General features: G+C 44.3%; 1 protein-coding gene across 1 annotated transcript in view; it reads right to left on the bottom strand.

Annotated features, from left to right (window-relative positions):
• Positions 1-4,764: 4,764 nt before the first annotated feature.
• Positions 4,765-23,738, bottom strand: part of mpped2a (metallophosphoesterase domain containing 2a) — a 198,124-nt gene continuing 179,150 nt past the window's right edge. The window contains exons 5-7 of the mRNA XM_059976142.1: positions 19,802-19,917; positions 16,159-16,272; positions 4,765-10,151 (exon numbers count right to left, since the gene is read on the bottom strand). Coding sequence (XP_059832125.1) covers positions 10,033-10,151; positions 16,159-16,272; positions 19,802-19,917 — 349 coding nt within the window. The 3' untranslated portion in view covers positions 4,765-10,032. The remainder of the gene's footprint in view (positions 10,152-16,158; positions 16,273-19,801; positions 19,918-23,738) is intronic.

Genomic DNA, 23,738 nt, shown 5'->3' with positions numbered 1-23,738 from the left:
GATTTTCCTTGCAACTACCCTTATAACTTCTGGCCCCAGAGTTTAAGTCAAAGTCAAATTAAATTTATTATCAAAGTACATATATGTCCCTCTTCTCATTGTTACCACCAGGAAGGAGGTGCAGAAACCTGAAGGCACACAGTCAGCAATTCAGGAATATCTTCTTCCCTTCTGACATCAGATTTCTGAATGGACATTGAACCTATGAACACTACCTCACTACTTTTTAATTCTGTTTTTGCACTACTTATTTAATTTAGCTAGTTGCTATACATGTAAATGTTATACATATTACTTACTGTAATTCAATTTTTATCTATATTATCATGTGTTGCATGGTACTGCTGCTGTAAAGTTAACAAATTTCATGCCACATCTCGGTGATATCAAACCTGATTCCGATGTCACCATGTATTATTCATTCAGTGATACAGTGTGGAGAAGGCCCTTCTGGCCCTTTGAGCCGTGCCTCAGTAATCCCACAACCCCTCCTTTATCGTAACTTAATCACGGGACAACTTACAATGAACAATGAACCTACCTGGTATGTCATTAGACTGTCCGAGGAAACTGGAACACCCGAGAAAACCGACACATTCCATGGGGAGGACGTACAAAGGCTCCTTAAAGAATGGTGCCGGAATTGGACTCTGAATTCCGGAACACCCTGAGCTGTAACAGCATCCTGCAAACTGTTATGCCACTGTGGCATCCAAATATACTACCTTGAGATTCATTTTCTTGCAGGTACTTACAGGAAAATAAAAAAATACAATAGAATTTATGAAAACTATCACATAAGCAACCTATGAACAAAAAAGACAAATTGTGCAAAAATAAGTTTCTAGCACAGTAGTGTAGCAGATACACCACTAGCGACCTTGGGTTTAATTCCTGCCGCTGTCTGTAAGGAGTTTGTATGTTCTCCCTGTCACCATGTGGGTTTCCTCCCATAATACAAAGAGTACTGGTTATATGGTTAATTGCCATTGGTGTAATTGGGTGGCCTGGGCTCATTGGGCCTGTTACCGTGCTGTATCTCCAAATCGCGAATAAATAAATAGATAGATAGATAAATGGCACCCGCGCCTCCTGGAATACACGGCTGATGAAAGATGTTGACAGCCGACATGATCCGTGTTCGGCTTTTCAGGAATCCTTTTCCGGCATTCCTGACGTGATCTCCGATCTGGAGCAAATCCCTGTGACATCTCTGTGCTCTCGCTCTTCTTTCCAGTTTCAGAGAACAGCTGTTTCCTCCGCAGAGAGGCTCGGATGACGGAAAGCAGGAAGGTGGACAGCAAGTGCAGCCAATCATCTGGAACCGATCCTAAATGGCCCAGGGCTTGCTGTCCACTGCACACCCCAACACTCCTACCTTCCTGGGGCCGTGAGCAGTGGTGGGGGTGGGGGCGTGGGTTCCGCTAGCCAGCGCTCTTGAAAGCTACGTCTGTAAATATATACCCTTTTATTTGCTCCAAACCTTACTTTAACCAGATAGTTACCCGGTCGCACTGCTGAATGATGTCACTGAGTCAAGGAGATCAAGCTGCTCCCCATAAGATACAGAAGCAGCACAGGGCCATTCATCTCCCATTAAGTCTATTCCACCTTTCCATCACAGCTGGTTTATTATCTCTTTCCTGCTCCAGCCACATGATGTCATGGGCAAGAAAGCTCACTAATAGCTTGACTTTCTCAGGAGGCTAAAGAAATCTGTCATGTCCCCACTGACTCTTACCAGTTATTAGCCATGCACCACAGAAACCATTGTGTCTAGATACATCACGGCAACTGCTCTGCCCATGACCACAAAGAAACTGCAGAGAGTTGTGGACACAGATCAGCACATCAGAGGAATCAGCCTCCCTTCATCCACCGTTTCCATCGGCCCCACCATCTGATCAAGGTGAAAATTAGGAGCGATGTGTATGGCAGCTGGAGCCAGACAAGATGGGGTAGTTGTGGGGAGGGGGGGGGGTGAGTTGGAGCAGGAATCAGTGTATGTTTTGTGTGTGTGTGGAAACAGGAGGGACAGGGAGATGGGGATAGATGAAGATAGGAGAGTGAAGATAATGACAGAGGTTGCGAGATGACAGAGAATGGTAGACGGAAAGGGGAGGTTTGGAAGGAGAGGTGGGGGGAAAGAGGGAGGGACTCAGATGGGCAAATGACAGAGAATTACTTGCAGTGTTATGGGGAAGGAGCTAGAGATTGTGACTGTTGGATGTGCACTATTAGGAGCTGGCATCAATTGGCTCCATGGTCCTCCTTCCTCTCTAATCAGATTCCACCATCTGCAACCATCTCTGTCACTATTCCCACCCTCCCCCTCCTCCATCAGCCTATCACTCCCCTCACCCTCTTCCACCCACCACCTCCCAGTCTCTATTACCATTCACCTCCTCGCTTCTCTGTCTGCCTATTCCCCCTCCCTCTCCATCTGGATCAGCCCATTGCCCCACTCCAACCACTACTGTTTGACTCTGGTTATTTACCTTCTATCTTTTAGTCAAATGAAGGGTATCAACCTGAAATATTGACCGGCCATTTCCCTCACAGAAGCTGCCTGATATGCTGAGTTCCACATACCTACCACTCTGTGTAAAAAAAAAATACCTCTGACACTCCCCTCCGAACACCCTACAGTTATACCCTCTCATATTAGTCACAGCTACACTGGAAAAAGGTTCATGCTGGCAGTTCACTCTATCAACAATCACTGCCCACTTTATTAGGTACCTCTTTTACCTAATAAAGTGGCTTCTGAGTGTATGTTTGTGGTCTTCTGCTGAAAAAAGGTTCAACGTGTTGTGCATTCAGAGTTGCCCTTCTGCACACCACTGTTGTAAGGTGGGTTATTTGAGTTACTGTCGTCTTCCTGTCAGCTTGAACCAGTCTGGGCATTTCCTCTGACTTCTCTCTTTAACAAGGCACAGACCTGCTATTTTTTTTGTACCATTGTCTGTGAACTCTAATGACTGTTGTATGTGAAAATCCAGGGAGATTAGCAGTTTCTAAAATACTCAAATCACCCATCTGGCACCAATAATCATTCCACAAATCAAAATCATTTAGATCACATTTCTTCCCAATTCTGATGTTTGGACTGAACAACAACTAAGCCTCCTGATCATGTCTGCATGCTTTTATGCACTGAGTCACTGCCAAGTGATTGGCTGATTATATTTGCATTAATGAGGTGTACAAGCATACCTAATAAAGTGGCCACTGAGTGTTTGCCTCTTATCTTACACACCTCTATCAAATTGCCTCTTATCCTCTTTCATTCCAAAGAAATATGACCGAGCTTGCTCAACCTTTCCACATAGGACATGTTTTCTACTCCAGGCGGCATTCTAGGTAAATCTTCTTGCACCCTCTCGGAAGCTTCTGCTTCCATTCGAAAACGAGGCAACCATAAATGAGCACAATACTCCAAGTGTGGTCTAACCAGAGCTTTATAGAGCTGCAACATTACCTCGTGTCTCTGGAACTCAATCCCCCCAGCTAATGAAGGTCAGCACACCATACACCACCTTATCAACCTGCGTGGCAACTTTGAGAGATCTGTGGACATGGACCCCAAGATCCCTCTGTTCCTCCACATTGCCGAGAATCCTGCCATTAATCCTAAACTAAGCCCTCATGCTCGACCTTCCAAATATTAGGAGCCTTTTGTGGACCGGTGGGCAGAGCAGGGATTGGAAAACCTAGATAAAGTGGTGGATACAGCCCAGCTCATCACAGCAAAAGCCTTCTTCATAAGACACGGAGCAGAATTAGGCCATTCAGCCTATCACATCTGCTCCGCCATGGCTGATCCTGGATCCCACTCAGCCCCATACACCTGCCTTCTCGCCGTTTCGTTTGTTGCCCTCACCAATCATGTAACTATCAACATCGGCTTTAAATATACTCATGGATGGCCTCCATCACAGTCTGTGGCAAGCATTCCACAGACTTACTACTCTCTCGCTGAAAAAAATTCCTCCTTACCTCTGTTCTAAAGGGTCACCCCTCAATCTTGAGGCTGTGCCTTCTAGTTCTGGAAACATCCTCTCCACATCCTCCACATCCACCCTTTCAACATTTCATAGGTTTCAAAAAGATCATCAAGGACTCCCACCACCCAGCTCATGCTGCTCTTCTCACTGCTGCTTTCAGGAAGGTGGTACAGGAGCCTCAGGATTCACACCACCAGCTTTTGGAACAGTTATTACTCCTCAAGGCTTCTGAACCAGTGGGGATAACTTCACTCATCTCAACACTGAACTGATTCTACAACTCATCGGCTCACTTCCAGGGGCTCTTCATCTCATTTTCTTTCTTCCTTTTTCTCTCTTTCCCTTTCTTTTACTTTCTCTTTGCTTTATAGAGTCATGGAAAAATACAGCAAAGAAACAGGCCATTCGACCATCTAGTCCATGATAAACCACATAAACTGCCTAGTCTTTAAACTGCCTTGCTTTTTGTTTCTTTTCATATCTGCACAATTTGTCCGTCTTCATCTGTAGTCTTCATTGATTCTATTGAACCTCTTTGTTCTACTGTGAATGCTGCAAGACAATATATCTCAGCGTAGTCTTTGGTGACATATATATATACTTTGATCATAACATTTACTTTGAGCTTTGCAGTCAGTTTTGAAGAGAAGATCCAAATACCACTCATTACATGAGGACCTGTGTGTAAGGAAAAGCACAGACTAAACAGAAACTGACATTGATTCATGAACTGTGTTGAGAAAGACGACCAGAGATCTCTAGGTAAAAATCTTGTAGTTTTATTTAGATATAAAGGCTGCTAAATATATAATATCACAATAATTTTATGGAAACAAAAGAATTCTATCCGCTAATTTCCGTTCAACAGAGAGAAGAAAATAGGAGAGGGAAGAAAACAAAAAAACTGCAGCATTTAGAATGCTCGACTTTAAACAACGAACGGGGCAAGTAACTTTTTTATTGTGTGTGCGCGAACAAGCTTGCCTTTATACACAGTGCAAAAAAACAATTAAAAAGATCACCATCACATGAATAAGTAAGCGATAATGAAAGTGAAGGTGTACCTTTATTGCAGAGTTTAGCCAAGTGCCTAAGAGTTTCAAGGTCAAGGTGTTTATAGGGCCTCTGTCAGAGCAGGAGAGGCCCAGTTTCTCGGAGCAATACCTGGAGAGTCATGCCAACTGGTCCATAATGGCCTCAATGCCTAACTAAATAATCCCACACCTGTGTTTTGCCCACCTCCCTCTAAACTGGGGGTTCCCAACCTTTTTCATTAAGCAAATGAACCATGGACCCGAAGTTTGGATCCCCTGCTCTAAACCTTTCCAATCCATGTACTTGCCCAAATATCTTGTAGAGGTTGGCACATTGCCTACATTGGAACATTATTGTGCCGAGTTCCTTCTCCAGGTCAAAGGTCCCAACTTGGGCTCCAAAAATCCATGGAATACTCCCATTACACCACTGGTCCCCAAAGCTGAGGTTCCCTTGCACGCTTTATAGGAATATAGTTCACCCCCAGAAAAGACCATGTTCTGGCGTCCAACCTTTACCTTCACATGGTTGACTGCTTGGCAACTGGAAACTTAAGTCGTCATTCTAATCAGCCCTGGCTTTTGTCCCAGAGGCACAGCATAGCCCAAGAAACTGTTTGGCCACTGCAGAACCGTTTTAGCCTGATGAAGAGGCAGGGTGCCCTTATCATACATCATCCAATCGGTGTCAGGATGATGAAATGTTCAACCAGCAGCCCCCTCAAGGAGGAAGCATGGTGAACGATTTCATTGTAAGCCAAAAATATTGGTATATGAAGAATTCATTAATTCTCCCCACTAATGCACATTCAAGCGAAATATGACTGCCAATACTCGCAGCACTGTCTCACATGCATCCGGTTGACGAGACTAATTCCCGGCCAGGCAATCACCCAATCACCATTCACTTCATAAAATGGAAATTCAACACATTCTCCCAAACGACTGGATTTCCAGAAAGCAACACAAAAAGGAAGAATCTATCCCGCCGATGGAAAAGTTCCTCATAAGTCACTCAGGCATTTGCTAGCCTTCTTGGTTCTGGATTGGAATCATTAAATTCTAACTTCTCGATGGTTGGACTGTTAATCCACAGACAACAGTTCAAATCTAACTATGATAACTGCAGAATTTAGGTTAATTTTATTTAAATAAATCCAGAGTAAAAAGTTAATTTAAAACTACTGGATTGTCAAAATTACCATCTAATGCCTTTCAGTAAAGGAGATATGATGAAATCTTGCCTGCTTGTGACTTAAGTCTCATCAGAGTAATTGGCTGTGAAATAGACCAGCAAGTTACCATGTACGGGAGACAACCAGTGGTGGGGAAAATGGTGCCCGTGCCAATGCTGCCCGTATCCTGTGAATGAAGAGAGTCAAACTGGAGAATGAGAAGATTCAAAGATAGGCAGTTACTCTTTGGATAATCCTTTAACTGGATCTTAATTACAAAGCTGGAAATCAAAATAGTCTAGTGAGTTTAAAAGATCAATTCCCCTCAATATTCTAGACGGTGGAGAATTTTCTGTGTGTCTGAGTGGGGTGGGTTGTTTTGCTGCTGTTGTTGTTTGTCTCATTGTGCTGAGCATTGTAGGTATTGTACGCTGGTACTGTAATGTGTGGTGACACCTGCGGGCTGCCCCAACACAATGGTGGGTTATGTTGGTTGTTAAAGCAAATGGTACTTTTCACTGCACGTTATGATGTACACGAGAATCTGAATCTGAACATTTCCCAGAACGTTGGCTCTCTCCAGTAAATTCCCCTCCAACGTTTGCTTCTAATGTTAAACACAAGAGATTTTGCAGATGCTGGAAACCTTGAGCAACACTCGCAAAATGAGAGATGAACCTCAGAGGCCAGGAAGCCTCTATGGAAATGAACAAACCAGTTAACGTTTCAAGACTGGAAAGGAAGGGGGTGAAGCCAGAATAAGAAGGTGGGGGGTTGGGGGGAAGTACAAGATGGCAGATAATGTGAGAACGGGTGAGGGGTACACTATCCTGCCCTCACATCTGCCCATCACCTTTCCCTGATCCCTAATTCCTACTCTTTCTCCCATGGTTTACTGTCCTCTCATATCAGATTCCTTCTTCAGACCTTTACCTCCTTCACCTATCCCCCCCCTCACCATTCTCCTTCCCTCTCACCTGTCACCAGTTATCTCGCATAGCTATGGATGTAAACAACAAGTTTACTTCAACGTGAGTGTGCCTTGAAAGTAATTGTTATTGGACAAACAATGAGATTGAGGGTCATGGTCCGGATGTAGATCCATGGGTCTAGGTAGAATAGTCCAGCACAGACTAGATGGGCTGAAGGGCCTGTTCTGTGCTGAAGTGTTTTATGACTCTAAATACAAGGAATCACAGAATTACAGCAAAAGCTCTTCAATGCACTGCCCATGGTGGAGAGGAAACCTTTGGTGGATTATAGACTCAGAGCACTTCACCACAGAAACAGGCCTTTTGGACCATGTCGTCTTCGCCAAGATATTAATCTGCTTAGTCCCATCAACCAGTACCCCATCCATGTATCCATAGCTCCCCATCCATGTATCTATCCAAATTTCTCTTAAATGTTACACTCAAACCCAAATCCACTATTTCCACTGGCCACTCTCAGCACCCTCTGAGTGAAGCAGTTCCCATCATGTTCCCCTCAAGCATTTCACCTTTCAGCCTTAGTCCATAACCTCTCACTCTAGTCACCCAACCGCAGTGGAAAAAGCCTGCTTTTATTTACCCTATCTATACCCCTCATAATGATGTATACCTCTGTCAAATCTCCCTTTATTCTTCTACGCTCTAGGGAATTCAACCTTTCCCTATAACTCAGGTGCTGACATGGGGCACAGTGTGGAGTGGAGCAGCTGCTATGGCTGAATACAATGAATGCAGTTACATACAGCATTGAAGAAGAACAGTCCTCACTCTCGGTATATTCCATTTCCAAACCTCCGGGCACAGATGCAATCTCCAAAAGCGAGTGGGGTAATAGTTCTATTTAACAAATGAAGTTTTCGCATGCAATGCGCACACCAGATTTTCTGAGGCTAACTTTCATTTGGCAGACGCTTGTGAAGATGAGAGATGGGGTTCTATAAAATGTCAATGGGGAAAGTGCTTGACATTAGTTTGAGGCTGGGACATGTAAAGGGGTGCCCCCGTGGGTTTGGGACTGAAATCACAAAGGTATGGGGAGAGAGAAATAGCTTAAAGAGGAAGTGAATTAATTTTCTTAAAGGAGCAATGCACTGTGAGGCTGATCCCTCACCTTATGCTGACTGCACAGAATATCTTTTCCTGTGAAGTTACACAACTGATCTCTCTAAGGGTCGGCTTGGGATCCCATTGTAAATTCCGCCTGTCAATCAACTTATTGTGTGATCCTCCTAGGAGACAGCATAACCTTTAGCTGAACATGAACGGAGTTGGGACTTGGTAAGTTCTGAAGGGCCTTTGGTCATATTTGATCTCTAGAGGTGTGACAAAATTGACGTTGCACATTGGCCTGAATAGTTTTGCTCTGATCCGTTACCCATCCTTTATCCGATCTCTGGTACAGGTGTGCTGTTGGAGGAAGGTCCCTGCACTCGTGATCCTCCCTCTCTCGTTTTTGATGGTGAAAGAGCCTGTCGGTTCTCAAGTTGGGAGACTCGGAGAAACAATGTGGAAGATTGTAACGTCAAAATAGCAAACAGCTGGTCTCAAGCTCTCGTTGTTGTTACAGGAGTGATCTCTCTCCCTTGCTAGTGAGCGAGAGCCTGTCTGAGATACTACTGTGCTGGGATATGGTCTGTAGTTTTGATGAACTCTAAATTAAGTCTCTTTGAGGGCTTTGCTAGAGCTTGAATGGTTGGGGGGGGGGGGGGTCGGTGCTTTTGCTGCTGTTCGTGTGTGGAAGGGGGGGAGCGGAGCTTTTGTGTCCTGATGTTTCTGACATTCTTTGCTTGGGGGTTTTCTCCTGTGTCGTGGATGTCTGTGAAGAGTAATATTTTCAGGTTGTATACTGAATACATTCTCTGATATTAAATTGAACTTTTGACCATGACCTTGGACTTTGTGGATCCCCACCCCACTTAGGCACAGAATACTGGTGGAAATTTCACCATGATTTGACTGAGGGATGAATCCATTATGAAGCCATGAAAACACATCCCGCATCCTCATGAGGCTGGTCAGACTTGCTCATTTCAATTGGTTTCTCAGTTACTCAGCTGTTAAGTGCTACTTGAGAATAATAAAAAAATTCTAACCAAAACAAAAATAAACTAAACTGGAGTGGTAAAGACAGTTAAAAACTGAAGGAACTAAGTTGTTTGCTAAACTCATACAATAAATGAACATATTTGCACTCATTAAAGCCTTTAGCTTATTGGCCTTTTCTTTTCTGACAGAATTGAAGTACAGGGGACTAGTTAAACAGAAGGACCGAGAGAAACTGCTGGCATGAATTGGGGGATGATTCTAACACAGGGACGCTTAGCGACAATTGGTCCATCTAAAATTGCTTCCTCCACTTTTCTTAAGCCACTTGCTGAAAACCGGGCAAAAACTCCAGTTAAAAGGTTAGGAAAGTGGAGAGAGGAATTTCTGAAGAAATCCACACTTACAGTCACTCATCACCCCAGGGTCTCGTTGTCCAAAGTGGGTTCTTTAGAACCTTCATTCCCAACACCCAGATATTGGAATTCAATTGAAATCAGAAACTGACATTCAAATGACTGCAATTATCAAACAGTTTAGCCAGCAGATGCGAACAGAATATCATAGTTCAGCCCTTACAAATTCACATAGCCTTAAGAGAACCAATCTGTATTAACAGCACAATCTCTACGATTTGTACCAGCATTTTTACAAAAAAGAAACCAGGTTGTACAAGGCAAAACATTTAACAGAATTATTATTATTTCTTAAAGTCACACTTTCCATGAAAGAAAAAAAAATGGCAGTTCATGGCTCTCCACTTTGTCGAGAAGGCCAGTACTCAGGATCCTTGTGGGTTTGGAAGGTCGAAGATAATGGGTGGGTTTATTGGCTGGAAACTAACTGTACAAGTGGAGGCATTTATGTAAGTGGTGTATCCGTCTGTCATAATCCCATAACCTGTGGGGACAAAGGGTACAGTTAGCTCCAAGAAAGGACAGCACACTCTCCCATCACTGCCAATTTCTATAGAATGGGGTTGAGAGAGAAAATAAATCAGCCATGATGGAATGGCAGAGTAGACTCGATCAGCTGAATAGCCTAATTCTGCTTCAATGTTTTATGATCTTATAACTCACTGTGTTCCCAGTGCCCCTAAAGAAAATACATTGAGGGAGATTACTTACGAGCAGTTGAGCTGTGTGTTCAATTCTGCTTAGTTACGTCCTGGGCGGAATCGGACAGGTGGGGTACAAGCTGAACCGAGGTGGTGGGGTCCAGGCCCCAGAGTGTATCAGAGTGACTGAACCTGACATTTGGACAACGATTGAGTCACTGGGCCAGAGTGAAAAGGTCAAGGTATCAGGGTCTGAGGCAAGGACAGCCCAATTCAGTTCAATGCTTCGCTCTGCACTAAACTAAGGGTCTGGCGATGGACTCTTTGTGGACTTCAGTTCAGACGCTATTTGCTTGCATTTATTGCTTGAGTGATTCGTTTTTTTTTCTCCGCACACTGGGTGTTTGATGGTCTTATTTTTATGGGTTCTTGTTAGGAGATGAATCTCAAGGTTCTATACAGTGTACATACTTTGAAAATAAACGTACTTTAAACTTTGTTATAGGCTGGGCTTGGCAGTGGTTTATTGCTGTCGACAGTACCGAGATCCAGTGAAAAGCTTTTGTTTGTGTGCCGTCTAGCAAGACCACTCCATCAAAAGTAGAAACAAAAGGGACTGCAGATGTTGGAATATGGAGCAAGACAAACTGAATTAAAATCTGAATCTGAATTAGGTTTAATATTACCAGCAAATGTCCTGAAATTTGCTGTTATGTAGCAACAGCACAATGCAGTACATAATAAAAACTGTACATATAGTAAGTATATAAACATTTATTTGTTAATTTGTTATGCCGTGGGTGATCAAGGTGTTTCCATGACCATGACTGCTCTTGGCAAATCCTTCTACAGAAGTGGCTTGCCATTCCCTTCTTTTGGGCAGTGTCTTTACAAGATGGGTGACCCCAGCCATTATCAATAGAGATTGTCTGCCTGGCATCTGTGGTCACATGACCAGAACTTGTGATCTGTTCCAGCTGCTCATACGACCATCCATCAGCTGCTCCCATGGCTCACACAACCCTGATCGGGGGTGGGGGGTGCTACACCTTGCCCGAGGGTGACCTGCAGGTCAGCTCCTTCATAAAGGCGTAGCTCCACTCCACAACCCAAGAGATTATTACGTGTTATAATAAGTAAGTAGTGCAAAAGAGAATTAATGAGGCAGATTTCTGGAATCATGGACCGTTCAGAAATCTGATGGCACAGAAATTTCTCACGGCTGTCTGTAAGCAGTTTGTACGTACTCCCCGTGACCACGTGGGTTTCCTCACAAATCTCAAAGACGTATGGGTTAGTAAGCTAATTGGTCACGTGGGTGCAATTGAGTGGCGTGGGTACATTAGGGCGGAAGGACCTGTTATTCTGCTGTATCTCTAAATTAATTTGTTTTTTAAATGTCTGGGAATGTGAGAGGCAGGCTGATTCTATGATTTGAATTTAATCTAGGGTAAATGCACTCAGTTTCTTCCCCAGGTATGGGGAATCAAGAACCAAAGGGCATAGATGAGAGGGGAGAGATTTCATAGTCTTTAAAACTTTATCAAAAGTCTTGAATTTCGACCTACAACCAAATTTATTTACAGCAAGTTTTTGAATCACTCCACCAGCAGCGGGATATATTCCTGTTTCCGCTCAACGGGTGATAGCTTTTACAACTTTATTGGCTCGGAGGGTCATTTTGCTTAAATGGAAGGATTCTAATCCACCTACTGCTCTTTATTGGCTTGCCTCCATCATGTCCTGTTTAAGTTTAGAGAAAATAAGAAATCAGACATCTGATACATCCTTTAAACTTGAGGAAACCTGCCGACCTTTTATTCAGTATTTTCATATTGTTTGATTTATTGCTCTTCCAGTTGCTCTCTCAAAACTTTGGATTTGATCAGAAGGTTTTTTTTCTTGCTTTTACTCTCACTATGGGCTGCCCGGTCCCTTTTTTCCCTCTTTTCCTTTTTTATTTTTTTTTGTTTAGTGGGTTTTTTATGTATATAAAAATTATAAAAGTTTCTTTATCTTTCTTCTTCTTTTCATGGAATGGTAAGAGGAGAATTGGTTATCTTATTTCTTATTACATACTATTAGATTAATACTATGTATAAACTTGATAATGTTTATTTTACTTTTATATGAATTGTTATCGATATAGATATTTGAGATAATTGTCCTCTTGTTTATATACATGTACTTTTTAAAATTAATAATAAGATTGATAAAGAAAAGAGAAGAAAGATTTCATAGAAACTTGAAGGGCAACATTTTAAATTTCTTTTAATTTTATTGTATTCAGATACAGTGTGGAATAGGCCTTTCCAGCCCTTCAAGCTGTGCTGCCCAGCACCACCTAATTTAACTGCAGCCGAATCATAGGACAATTTACAATGACCAATTAACTTAGCAACTTGGACTTTGCGAGAAAACCACAGCACCTGGAGGAAACCCATATGCAGTCATGGGAAGAATGGAAACAACCTCTTACTGGCAGTGGGTTCACACAAAGGGTGGTGTTTATGTGAAATGGAAATTGGTGAGACAGGTTTTAAGAACCACATTTAAAAGACAGTTGTACAGATACATGTACAGGACATGGGATTTGAGCAACACACAAAATGCTGGTGGAATGCAGCTGGCCAGGCAGCATCTATAGGGAGAAGTGCTGTCGAAGTTTTGGGCCGAGACCCTTCGTCAGGACTAACTGAAAGGAAAGATAGTAAGAGATTTGAAAGTAGGAGGGGAGGGGAAAATGCGAAATGATAGGAGAAGACTGGAGGGGGTAGGGTGAAGCTGAGAGCCAGAACGGTGATTGGCAAAAGAGATACAGAGCTGGAGAAGGGTAAGGATCGAGCACCAGAGGGAGATGGAGAACATGCAGAGTGATGGGCAGAGAGAGAAAGAAAAAAAGGGAGGGGAAAAAAAACTAAATAAATCAGGGATGGGGTAAGAAGGGGAGGAGGAGCATTAACGGAAGTTAGAGAAGTCAATGTTCATCAGGTTGGAGGCTACCCAGCCAGTATATAAGGTGTTGTTCCTCCAACCTGAGTGTGGCTTCATCTTGACAGTTGGGGAGGCCATGGATAGACATATCAGAATGGAAATGGGATGTGGAATTAAAATGTGTGGCTACAGGGAGATCCTGTTTTTAAATGGGATTTGATTCAATCAGCATTTTGGTCTGTATGGATCAAATGGGCTGGAGGGTCTGTTTCCTATAACTAAATTCCCATGGTCCTGTTTCTCTGCAGGATTTTACTGAAGGGATGGGAGGACGCAGTGAAACTGTAGTACCTGGCTGAGGCTCTATGTACTTGGCCTGTGTTGTACAGAGCTTTTCTCACACAATCCGGTCCGAGTCCAACGCCAGTATGCAAGACAAGCTATTCACCGCCTCTTTGTACACATGACATTAATAAATCAACTTCAATGCTGAGTTAGGGAAGAAATTCAACCGTTCTGAACTCCTCGTTGACAGACTGTTTCTCACTCTGTCCAGGCCTGAGCTGCTATTGGACACTCAGTATTCCTCAGTACAAAGCTCTCCTGTTATTGGACAGACAGTATCCGCACAGAGCTCTCCTGCAGCACAGAACTCTACTGCTATTGGGTGCTCAACATTCCTTTGTACGGTCCTCTCCTGTGGTTGGATCATCATCATTTCTCTGTAAAGAGCTGCTTGGATGATCAATTTTCCTCTGTACAGAGCTCCCCTGCTATTGGACAGTCAGTATTCCTCAGTCCAGAGTTCTCCTGCTATTGGACAGTCAACATTACTCTGGACAAAGCTATTCTGCCATTGGATAATCAGCATTGCTCTGTACAGAACTGCCCTGGATTGGATAGTTAATATTCATCAGGCAGCCTCCAATCTGATGCCTCCAATTGATTTCTCTAACTTTGGTCATTTCTACCCTGTTCCCCTTCTTTCATTTTCCATTCCCCATTCTGGCTCCCTTCTTCCTTTTCTCTTCACCTACTCATCGCCTCCCTCTGGGTCTCCTCCTCCTTCCCTTTCTCCCATGGTCTTATCCTATCAGATTCTTTCCTTTTGGCCCTTTACCTCTTCACCTATCATCTCCTGGTTTCTCACCACCCCCTCCCCAGTCCTGATGAAGGGTCTCAGTCCAAAATGTCGACTGCTTATTCCTGTCCATAGATGCTGCCTGACCTGTTGAGTTTCTCCAGCATTTTGTGTGAATTAACAATGTTCTAGTTTTTAAAGTGTATTTATATCCATTGCAAAGTACGCCTCATTTCATACCATCTCCCTCCCCTCTGCTTCATTTGTCTATCTGTGCCTCTCCTCACCTGGACCCACTTATCACCCGCCAGCTCGTATTCCACCCATCCCCAATCACATTACCTTTTTATACTGGCTGTCTCCGCTCCTTCTTTCCAGTCCTACTGAAGTGTCTTTGCCCAAAATGTTGACTGTCTATTTCCCTCCATTGATACTGCACAACCCACCCAGTTCCTTCATCTCTGTTGTGCATTGTTCGATACATACTAACTCTGAATTTCTACCTTGAATGGCTATGTTGCTTTTACATTGTTCCTAGTTCACCATCGCAAAGTGGTAAGCAGGTCGTGACTATTTGGCCAGGCAGAGTTCAAATGTATAAATGACATCACAGAGGCAAAATCTCAGACGGTGACGAAGAGTGAGATAGATTGGCTGGTTGAGTAGTGTCACAACAATCTTGTAGCCAACATTAGTATGACCAAGGAACTAATTGTGAGCAGTTTCAGATCCTGTGTGTCAGCATTTCAGAAGATCTATCCTGGCCCCAACATATTGATGCATTATGTTTGAGGAGACCAAAGACTCCAACAAATTTCCACAGGTGTACCACTGAGAGCATTCTAACTGGTTGCATCACGGTCTGGATTAGAAGTAGATGCAGAAAATTGAAATCTCAGTCAGTTCCATCATGGACACTCGGCTCCCCAGCATCGAGGCCATCTTCAAAAGATGATGCCTCAAAAAGATAGCATCCATCATTAAGGACCCACATCACCCAGGACATGCCCTCTTCTCATTGCTAACATCGAAAGAGGTACAGGATCCTGAAGACACACACTCCATGTTTTAGGAACAGTTTCTTCCCTTCTCTCATTTGATTTCTGAATGGATAATGAAACCATGTACTCACTATTTTTGCTCTCTTTTTGTACCACTGATTTAATATTTAAAAATTATTTTTTATTATAATTTACAGTCTTTATTATGTATTGCAAAGTACTGCTGCCAATATATGCTGGCGATATTTAACCTGATTCTGAGATAGTGATGGACCAGATAGATGGAATAAATTGTTTTACTCTTAACTTGTAACTTGGCAAGATGTGGACACTGCTGACGAGGCTGACTTTGGCCGTCCACTGCTCATTGGTCCCTGCATCGATTGATGTGCTGGTCTTTGCAGAGGAATAGTGAGGGTTCAAACGTTACCATGGTAACTCACAGGTTTGATGTCATGGAAGTGACAGGGAACGTTATTGGTTCATCTGGAAGACGCAGCAGAATTAGCCATTTGGCCCATTGAGTCTGCTCTGGCATTCCATTAAGGCTGATTTATTATCCCCCTCAACCCTATTCTCCTGCCTTCTCCCTGTAACCTCTGATGCCCTTTCTAATCAAGGACCTATCAACTCTCCTTAAACATATCCAAAACCTTGGCATATTCTGTGCTTCTTGTTGACACAAACCACACATTTCACTGTGTGTTTTGATGTTTCAATAGTTGTTTGACAAATAAAGCTAATCTTTAATCAAATCATTAAATCTTTGGTATTCAGACTCTGGTATCAAATATCCAAATAACTCAACAGCAGGAAGAAGATTAGAGCACCCACCCTCGTGGATTCCCCCGAAGACGTGTAGCTTCGGCCGCACTCGCCTCTGTACTGTGTTTAGGAGCTCGACACAGCCTACTCTCTGCAGTTCCTTGGGAACCCAGTCTCGGAAACCTAGAAACAGAAGCAAAACCATAGTAGCAGGGTCAGGCAAGAAGGTTCCCTTTCAAATAGAGCTGTTCATCAGGCAGTAGATGTTTAATGGATTGGCATGGTAACTTCACGCACCACAACCTTGAAATGCCTCTATGGCCTAAAGACTCACTTTCAAGCACGTTAAAACTCACAGTTTCGGTATTTGTTATTTGCACAGTTGGACATTGTTCGCGTATAGTTTTCCGTAGATTTATTCACTTTAGTGATACAGCATGGAGTCGACCCTTCTGATCCTTTGAGCCATGCTACTCCAGCGACCCCACAATCCCAATTAACCCTAACCGGGCTGTGGGAAAACCCAGGCATTCCAAGGAGAGGACGTACAGATTTCTTACCGAAGACATTGGAATTGAACTCAAAGTTCAGAGCAGTAACAGCTACGCTACTGTGGCATTTTGGAGTGAAGGAGGATGAGAAGTGACTTGTTGGAGGTGTACAAGATGATAAGAGGCTTAGATAGAGTGGGCAGCCAGAGGCTTTTTTCCCCAGGTGGAAACGACTAATAGAAAAGGACTGAGAGATTGAGTTTAAGAACCATAAGGTAATATTGTAACTCTATAAAACTCTGTCTGTACCAGACCTGGAATAAAATGTTCAGTTCTGGTCAACTCATTATAGGAAGAATGTGGATGCTCCATAGAGGGTGCAGAGGAGATTTACCAGGATGCCACCTGGACTAGAGAGCATGTTTCATGAGGACAGGTTGGGCATCCTAGGGCTTTTCTCTCTGGAGCAAAGGATGATGAGGCAACTTGACATAGATCAAAATTTTTGATAGATGAATAGAGACGTTGATGGAGTTTATAGCCAACATCTCTGTCCCAGGGTACAAAAGGCTGAAACACAAAGACATATTTTAATGTAATCGGAGGAAAGTACCGGGGGTGGGGGGGAGATGCCAGATGTAAAGGCTCTTTTTACACAGAGAATGGTGGGTATGTGGGACACATTGGTGGCAGATATAGATACATCAGAGATATATAGGAAACTCTAAGATAGACACAAGGGTGATAGGAAAATGGAGTACGTAGGAGGGAAGGGTTAGATCGATTTTAGTAGTTACAATGTTGGCACAAAATTGTGGGCCAACAGGCTTGTACTCTGCTGTACTATTCTACACTCAGTGGTCATTTTATTAGATGTGTCTTGTTCCTGATAAAATGGTCACTGAGTGCATGTCCATGGTCTTCTGCTGCTGTAGCCCGTTCTCTTCAAGTTTTGACATGTGCGTTCAGAGATGCTCTTCTGGACACCACTATTGTAACACATGGTTATTTGAGTTACTCAGACACCTCCTCTTAATTACCCCTCAAACAGGACCCCACTAAGGAGCACCAGTCCATTGCCTCCCACACCATCACCAATCTTTTGACTCTGGGAATCTCCCATCCACCACTACCAACCTCATAGTTCCCACACCCTGCACCTCCCATTTCTATCTCCTACCCAAGATCCATAATCCTGCTTGTCCAGGTAGACCCATTGTTTCAGCTTGTTCCTGCCTCACTGAACCCGTATCTGTATACCTCGACTGTGTTTTATCCCTGCTGGTTCAGTCCTACCTACATCCATGACACTTCACATGATCTTTTCAATGATTTCAAGTTCCCTGGCCCCAGTTATCTTATTTTTTCTATGGATATCAGTCCATATACACCCCCATCCCCTAGCAGGAAGGCCTCAAATCTCTCTGTTTTTCTGGAAACCAGACCAAACCATTTCCCCTCCACCACCACCATTCTCCACCTAGTAGAACTTGTCCTCACTCTCAAGAGTTTCTCCTTTGGCTCCTCTCACTTCCTTCAAACAAAAGGTCTAGCCATGGGCATTCAAACGGGTCCCAGCTATGCCTGCCTATTTGTTGGCTACATGGAACAGTCTATGTTCCAAGCCTACCGTGGTGATGAATCCACCAATATCTATTACAACCCATGGATTCTCACGTCTACCTAGACTACACCTCATCCCACCCTGCTACTTGTAAGAACACCATCTGTTTTTCTCAGTTCCTCCCTCTCCACCACATCTGCTCTCAGGACGAGGCTTTTCATTCTAGAATGAAAGAAATGTCCTCCTTTTTCAAAGAAAGGGGCTTTCCTTCCTCTACCGTCAATGCTGCCCTCAACCACATCTCTTCCATTTCACACATGTCTGCTCTTACCCCATCCTCTCTCCACCCTACCAGGGATAGGGTACCTCTTGTCCTCACCTACCACCCCACCAGCCTCCACGTTCAACACTTAATTCTCAAAAACTTCCACCACCTCCAATGGCACCCCACCACCAAGTTCATCTTTCCCTCCCACTTTCTACTTCCTGCAGGGATCGCTCCCTAAACGACTCCCTTGTCCATTCATCCCTCCTCCTGGCACTTGCCCTTGCAAGTGGAACAAGTGCTACACCTGCCCCTACACCTCCTCCTTCACTACCATTCTTGGCCTTAAACAGTCCTTCCAGGTGAGGCAACACTTCATCTATGAGTCTGTTGGGGTCATCTATTGTGTTTGATGCTCCTGGTATGGCCTCCTATCCATCGGTGAGAACCGACGTAGATTGGGAGACTGCTTTGCTGAGTGCCTACGCTTCATCCACCAGAACAAGTAGAATCTCCCAGTGGTTATCTATTTTAATTCTACTTCCCATTCTGATATGTCCATCCACGGCCTCCTCCGCTGTCGTGATGAGGCCACACTTGGGTTGGAGGAGCACCACCTTATATTCTGTTTGGATAGCCCCCAAACTGATGGCATGAACATCAATTTCTCAAACTTCTGCTAATGCCTCCCAACCGACCCCCACCCTTCTCTATTTCCCATAGACGTGCAATGTCTCACGTCATCTCCTTGTCCACCCGTCGCCTCCCTCTGGTGCTCCTTCCTCTATCTTTCTTCCATGGCCTTCTGTTTCTTTCACCAGTCAACTTCCCAGCTCTTTACTTCATCCCTTCACCTATCACCTTGGGTGTGTCTCTCTCTCCCCTCCCCCCCTTCTTTCAAATTCCTCAGCCTTTTTTGCTTTTTCAGGTTTCGGCCTGAAATGTCGACTGTACTTTTTTCCATAGATGCTGCCTGGCCTGCTGAGTTCCTCCAGCATTTTGTGTGTGTTGCTCCAATTTCCAGCATCTGCACATCTTCCTTGTTTACTGTCACTTTCCTGCCAGCTTGAACCAGTTTGATGATTCTCCCCTGACCTCTTTCATTTAAAAGACTCTTAGATAGGCACTCGAATGACAGAAAGATGGAGGGCTACATGGGAGGAAAGGGTTCGATTGATCTCAAAGTAGGTTAAAAGGTCAGCACAACATTGTGAGACAAAAGGCCTGTACTGTGCTGAGGTGTTTTTCTTCCCATGCTGATGGTACACATAACAATTGTGGAAACCCAATGCGCCTAAAATAGGAACTGAACTTCCAGACCTCTGGCTCGGAGACAGGAATGTTGCCTGATCAGCCGCAGGTGAAGTTAGTACCGTTGCCTTAATCGCTTACCCAGTGGTGGACCATGAGTCATAAGAACGTCGATACCCTCTGGAATTAGATTCCACTTGTCGAGGAGGGACTGACCTCGAGGCAGATTGAAGCCCCAGCCATTAAACCAGGGGGTCCTGCAAGAGAGAGAGAGAATCAAACGTATCATAAACACAAAAGATTCTGCAGATGTTGGAATTCCAGGGTAACACACACAGCAGGCAGCATCTACAGAGAGGAATAAACTGATGACCTTTCAGGCCAAGACCTTCCATCAGGAATGGAAAGGAATGGGGAAGAAGGCAGAATAAGAATGTAGGAGTACAAACTAGGAGAGATAGGTGAAGCCAGGTGGGGGGGGGGGAATGAAGTAAAAAGCTGGGAGGTGATAGGCAGAAAAGGTAAAGGGCTGAAGAAGGAGGATTCTGATAGGAGGGGAGAGTAAACCATGGGAGAAAAGGAAGGAGGAGGGGCACCAGATGGAGGCAGGTGAGTAGAAAATAAGAGTTAAGAGGTGAGCCTGAGTGGGCAATTGAAAAAGAGAAAAAGGGGAAGGGAGGGGGAAAATATTACCAGAAGTCAGAAAATCGATGTTCATGCCCTCAGGTTGGAGGCTACCAAACATATTAAACATACATAAATCTTATCTGTAGTGCTTTATGCCCCAATCAGCCGCCTGCAGTGAGATTTAGAGATTAAAAGATTAGCTTTATTTTTCACATGTATATGGAAACATGAAAACAGACCGTGACAATCCAAGGATGTGCTGGGGCCAGCCCTCGGGTGTCATCAACGTGGCATGCCCGCAGCTGAGGGTAACACGGTAGCGTAGAGGTTAGTGCATCGCTTTACAGTGTTGGCGATCACCGATAGGGGTTCAATTCCCGCTACTGCCTGCAAGGAGATTGTACACCCCCCCCCCCCTGCAATTACCTTGTGTGTTTCCTCTGGGAGTTCTGGTTTTCAGCTGCATTCTAAAGACGTACGGATAAGGGTTAATGAGTCGTGGCCATGTGACGTTGGTGTGAACTCATGGCGATACTTCTGGGTCGCCCAGCACAATCCTCACTGACTTGATGCATCTCACTATATGTTTCGATGTTTACGTGCCAAAGAATTAACTAAAACCAATAAGGCAATTTACTAACCCTGTCTGTTACAGAGAAAGCGCAGTGTAGGCAAATGGCAAGATGGAAGGCTGTAACAAGGTAGACTGTGAGATAGCGCGCCTGTCTAATTGTGCAAGGGGACTGTTCTAGCACCTGACAACAGTGGGATAGATAGACACACACACAGAGTCTGCTGGGGTGAAGATAGAAGAGAGAATCTCCAGGGTGGGTGGGATCTTTGCTTATGCCGGTTGTTTTACTGAGGAAGTGTTATAGACAGTCCAAGGAGAGGAGGAGAGGCTGGTTCCCATGACGTGCTCTACTGGAACCAGAACTGCTGCTTGTCAATCGGTGACTGATCACCTCTGTGCTTGTTGAACAAGTCACTGGAGGATTAAGTCATTTCTTTTCTGTTGCCTGAGTGTTTTGAACACCAACAGCAATTGATCATTGACTATGGATCTGCTTTTGTGGGAGCACCTGGGGTTTCGGTAACATGCCCAGACAAGGTGAGGAAGAAATACCATGGGTGCCGAGGCAGTGTAGTGGTTAGCGCAATGTTACTACAACTCGGGGCGTTGGAGTTCACAGCTCAATTGTGGTACTGTCTGTAAGGAGTCTGTACCTTCTCCCACGACTGCGTGGGTTTCCTCACACTGTCCAAAGCTGTACCGATTAGTAGGGTCATTTTTCACTGTAAATCGGCCTGTAATTATTTGTTTGTAGGATTGTTCGCCGAGCCTGGAGGTTACGTTGAAAACATTTCATCGCCAGTCGAGGTGACATCAACAGCGTTCTATTGAGTATTGTTCCTGCTGCGTGCTCACATTTCTATTGCTTTAACTTGTTCTGGTTGGCTGGCTGTCATGCTGGCAGCTAAAAACCTTTAGGTTCCAGCCAACCGATTAGCTGAGTGATCTCCACTGGCACGTATCCCTGGTTATACTTATACTTTATTGTCACCAAATTGATACTGGAGCATACAGTCATCGCAGTGATATTTGTTTCAGCGCTTCGTGCTCCCTGAAGTACAAATCAAAGTAAATATAATAAAAATTTAAATTATAAATCATAATTAGAGAATAGAAAAGGGAAAGGTAAGGTAGTGCAAGTCAGGTCCGGATATTTGGAAGGTACGGTCCAGATCCGGGTCCGGATCTGTTCAGCAGTCTTCTCACAGTTGGAAAGAAGCTGTTCCCAAATCTGGCTGTATGAATCTTCAAGCTCCCGAACCTTCTCCTGGAGGGAAGAGGGACAAAAAGTGTGTTGGCTGAGTGGGTCGTGTCCTTGATTATCCTGGCAGCACTGCTCCGACAGCGTGCGGTGTAAAGTGAGTCCAAGGATGGAAGATTGGTTTGTGTGATGTGCTGGGCCGTGTTCACGATCTTCTGCAGCTTCTTCTGGTCTTGGACAGGACAGGACAGTTAGCAGTTGTTGTGAGCGTTGATCCCTCCAGTGTCCACGGCTCACCACTTGGCCCCAATCCCGCAGACGCATAGCTTCATAAATTGCATCCAATTCAATCTGCTCGTTAATCGTGTCTTCCAATGAGAACCAGGTTCTAAGAATTGTCTTTATTTCTCGATTTTGTGCTCTTGCCAGGATTGTTGTAGTTTCCTGTGATTAAGTTCGGGTTAAATCAGTGGGGTGCTGGGTATCACGGCTCGTTGGGCTGGAAGGGCCTGTTCTCCGCTGTACTGCTAGATAAATAAAACACAGAAAGCTAATGCCTTCCGGTGAGTCCTCACTGTCTGACCGTAACTTCATACTTTGTCCAAATGCAAGGATCTATCAGTCAATTCTGTTTGTAGGGAAACACTGTACATTCATCCATCCTGAAGGTCTCTTTGCAACACAGTTTATTTGACCTTCTGTGGTCAATATTCAATTACAAGTCCTCAGAACACAATTAGCACACTTCAGTCAAAAGGCACGACTGGGTGATTTAATAAAAGGCTGTCTATCCAACACAAAGGAGTCAAGTTCAAGGCTAATAGGGGAGTGAATCTCAGTGTCTTTTTTCTGCACCGATAGTCAAGGCAAATGGATTGAGGTGAGTTTGGCGTTCTACCCGTCCTTCACCATTGCGTGCCTTTAACAAGAATGGTGAATTTAACGCACTTCTCAAAAACTGCTTGTGAATGTCTGAGAGGAATTCCCTCCACATTAATCTGTGTTAGTGTTGCTTTAACATAGACATATGCATTGAGATACAGTGAAAAGATTCGGGTGATGCGGTGGCTTAGCGGGTAGCGCAATCGCTTTACAGTGCAAAATGGTTGATCACCGATCAGGGCTCAATTCCAGCCGCTGTCCGTAAAGAGTTTGCACCTTCTCGATGTGATCACGTCAGCTTCCCCCGCACGCTCCGGTTTCCTCCTGCATTTCAAAGGAGCACGGTCTGGGTTAGTGAATTGTGGGTATGCTACACTCGCAGCAGGATCCTCAGATCGTGTCGGTCTTTGACGCAAAAACGACTCATGTCACTGGAGGTTTTGATGTTTCGATGCAGACGTGACAAACAAAGCTGATGTGAGAGAAGATTTTATTTGTGTGCCACCATGACAGACCGTTGAGATAGAATAAAGAAAACTGAGTGCAGAGTGTGGCGTGGTGTAGCAGTTACAGAGAAAGCAGAGTCCAGGTAGACAGCGGGCAGGGGCCATGAGGTAGATTGGGAGATCAAGAGCTCAGGGATTTATCAGGTTCAAACATCCTATCTGGATATTATGGCTTGGAACAGCAACTGCACTGCCCCAGACTGTAAGGAACTGAGAGTTACGGACACACCTGGACTCTGTCTACACTTCCCGCTGCCTCAGTAAAGCAACCAACAAAATCAAAGACCA

Source organism: Hypanus sabinus, chromosome 7 (assembly GCF_030144855.1).
Source record: "Hypanus sabinus isolate sHypSab1 chromosome 7, sHypSab1.hap1, whole genome shotgun sequence".
Lineage (NCBI taxonomy): Eukaryota > Metazoa > Chordata > Chondrichthyes > Myliobatiformes > Dasyatidae > Hypanus > Hypanus sabinus.
This window is presented reverse-complemented; position numbering and strand designations above follow the sequence as displayed.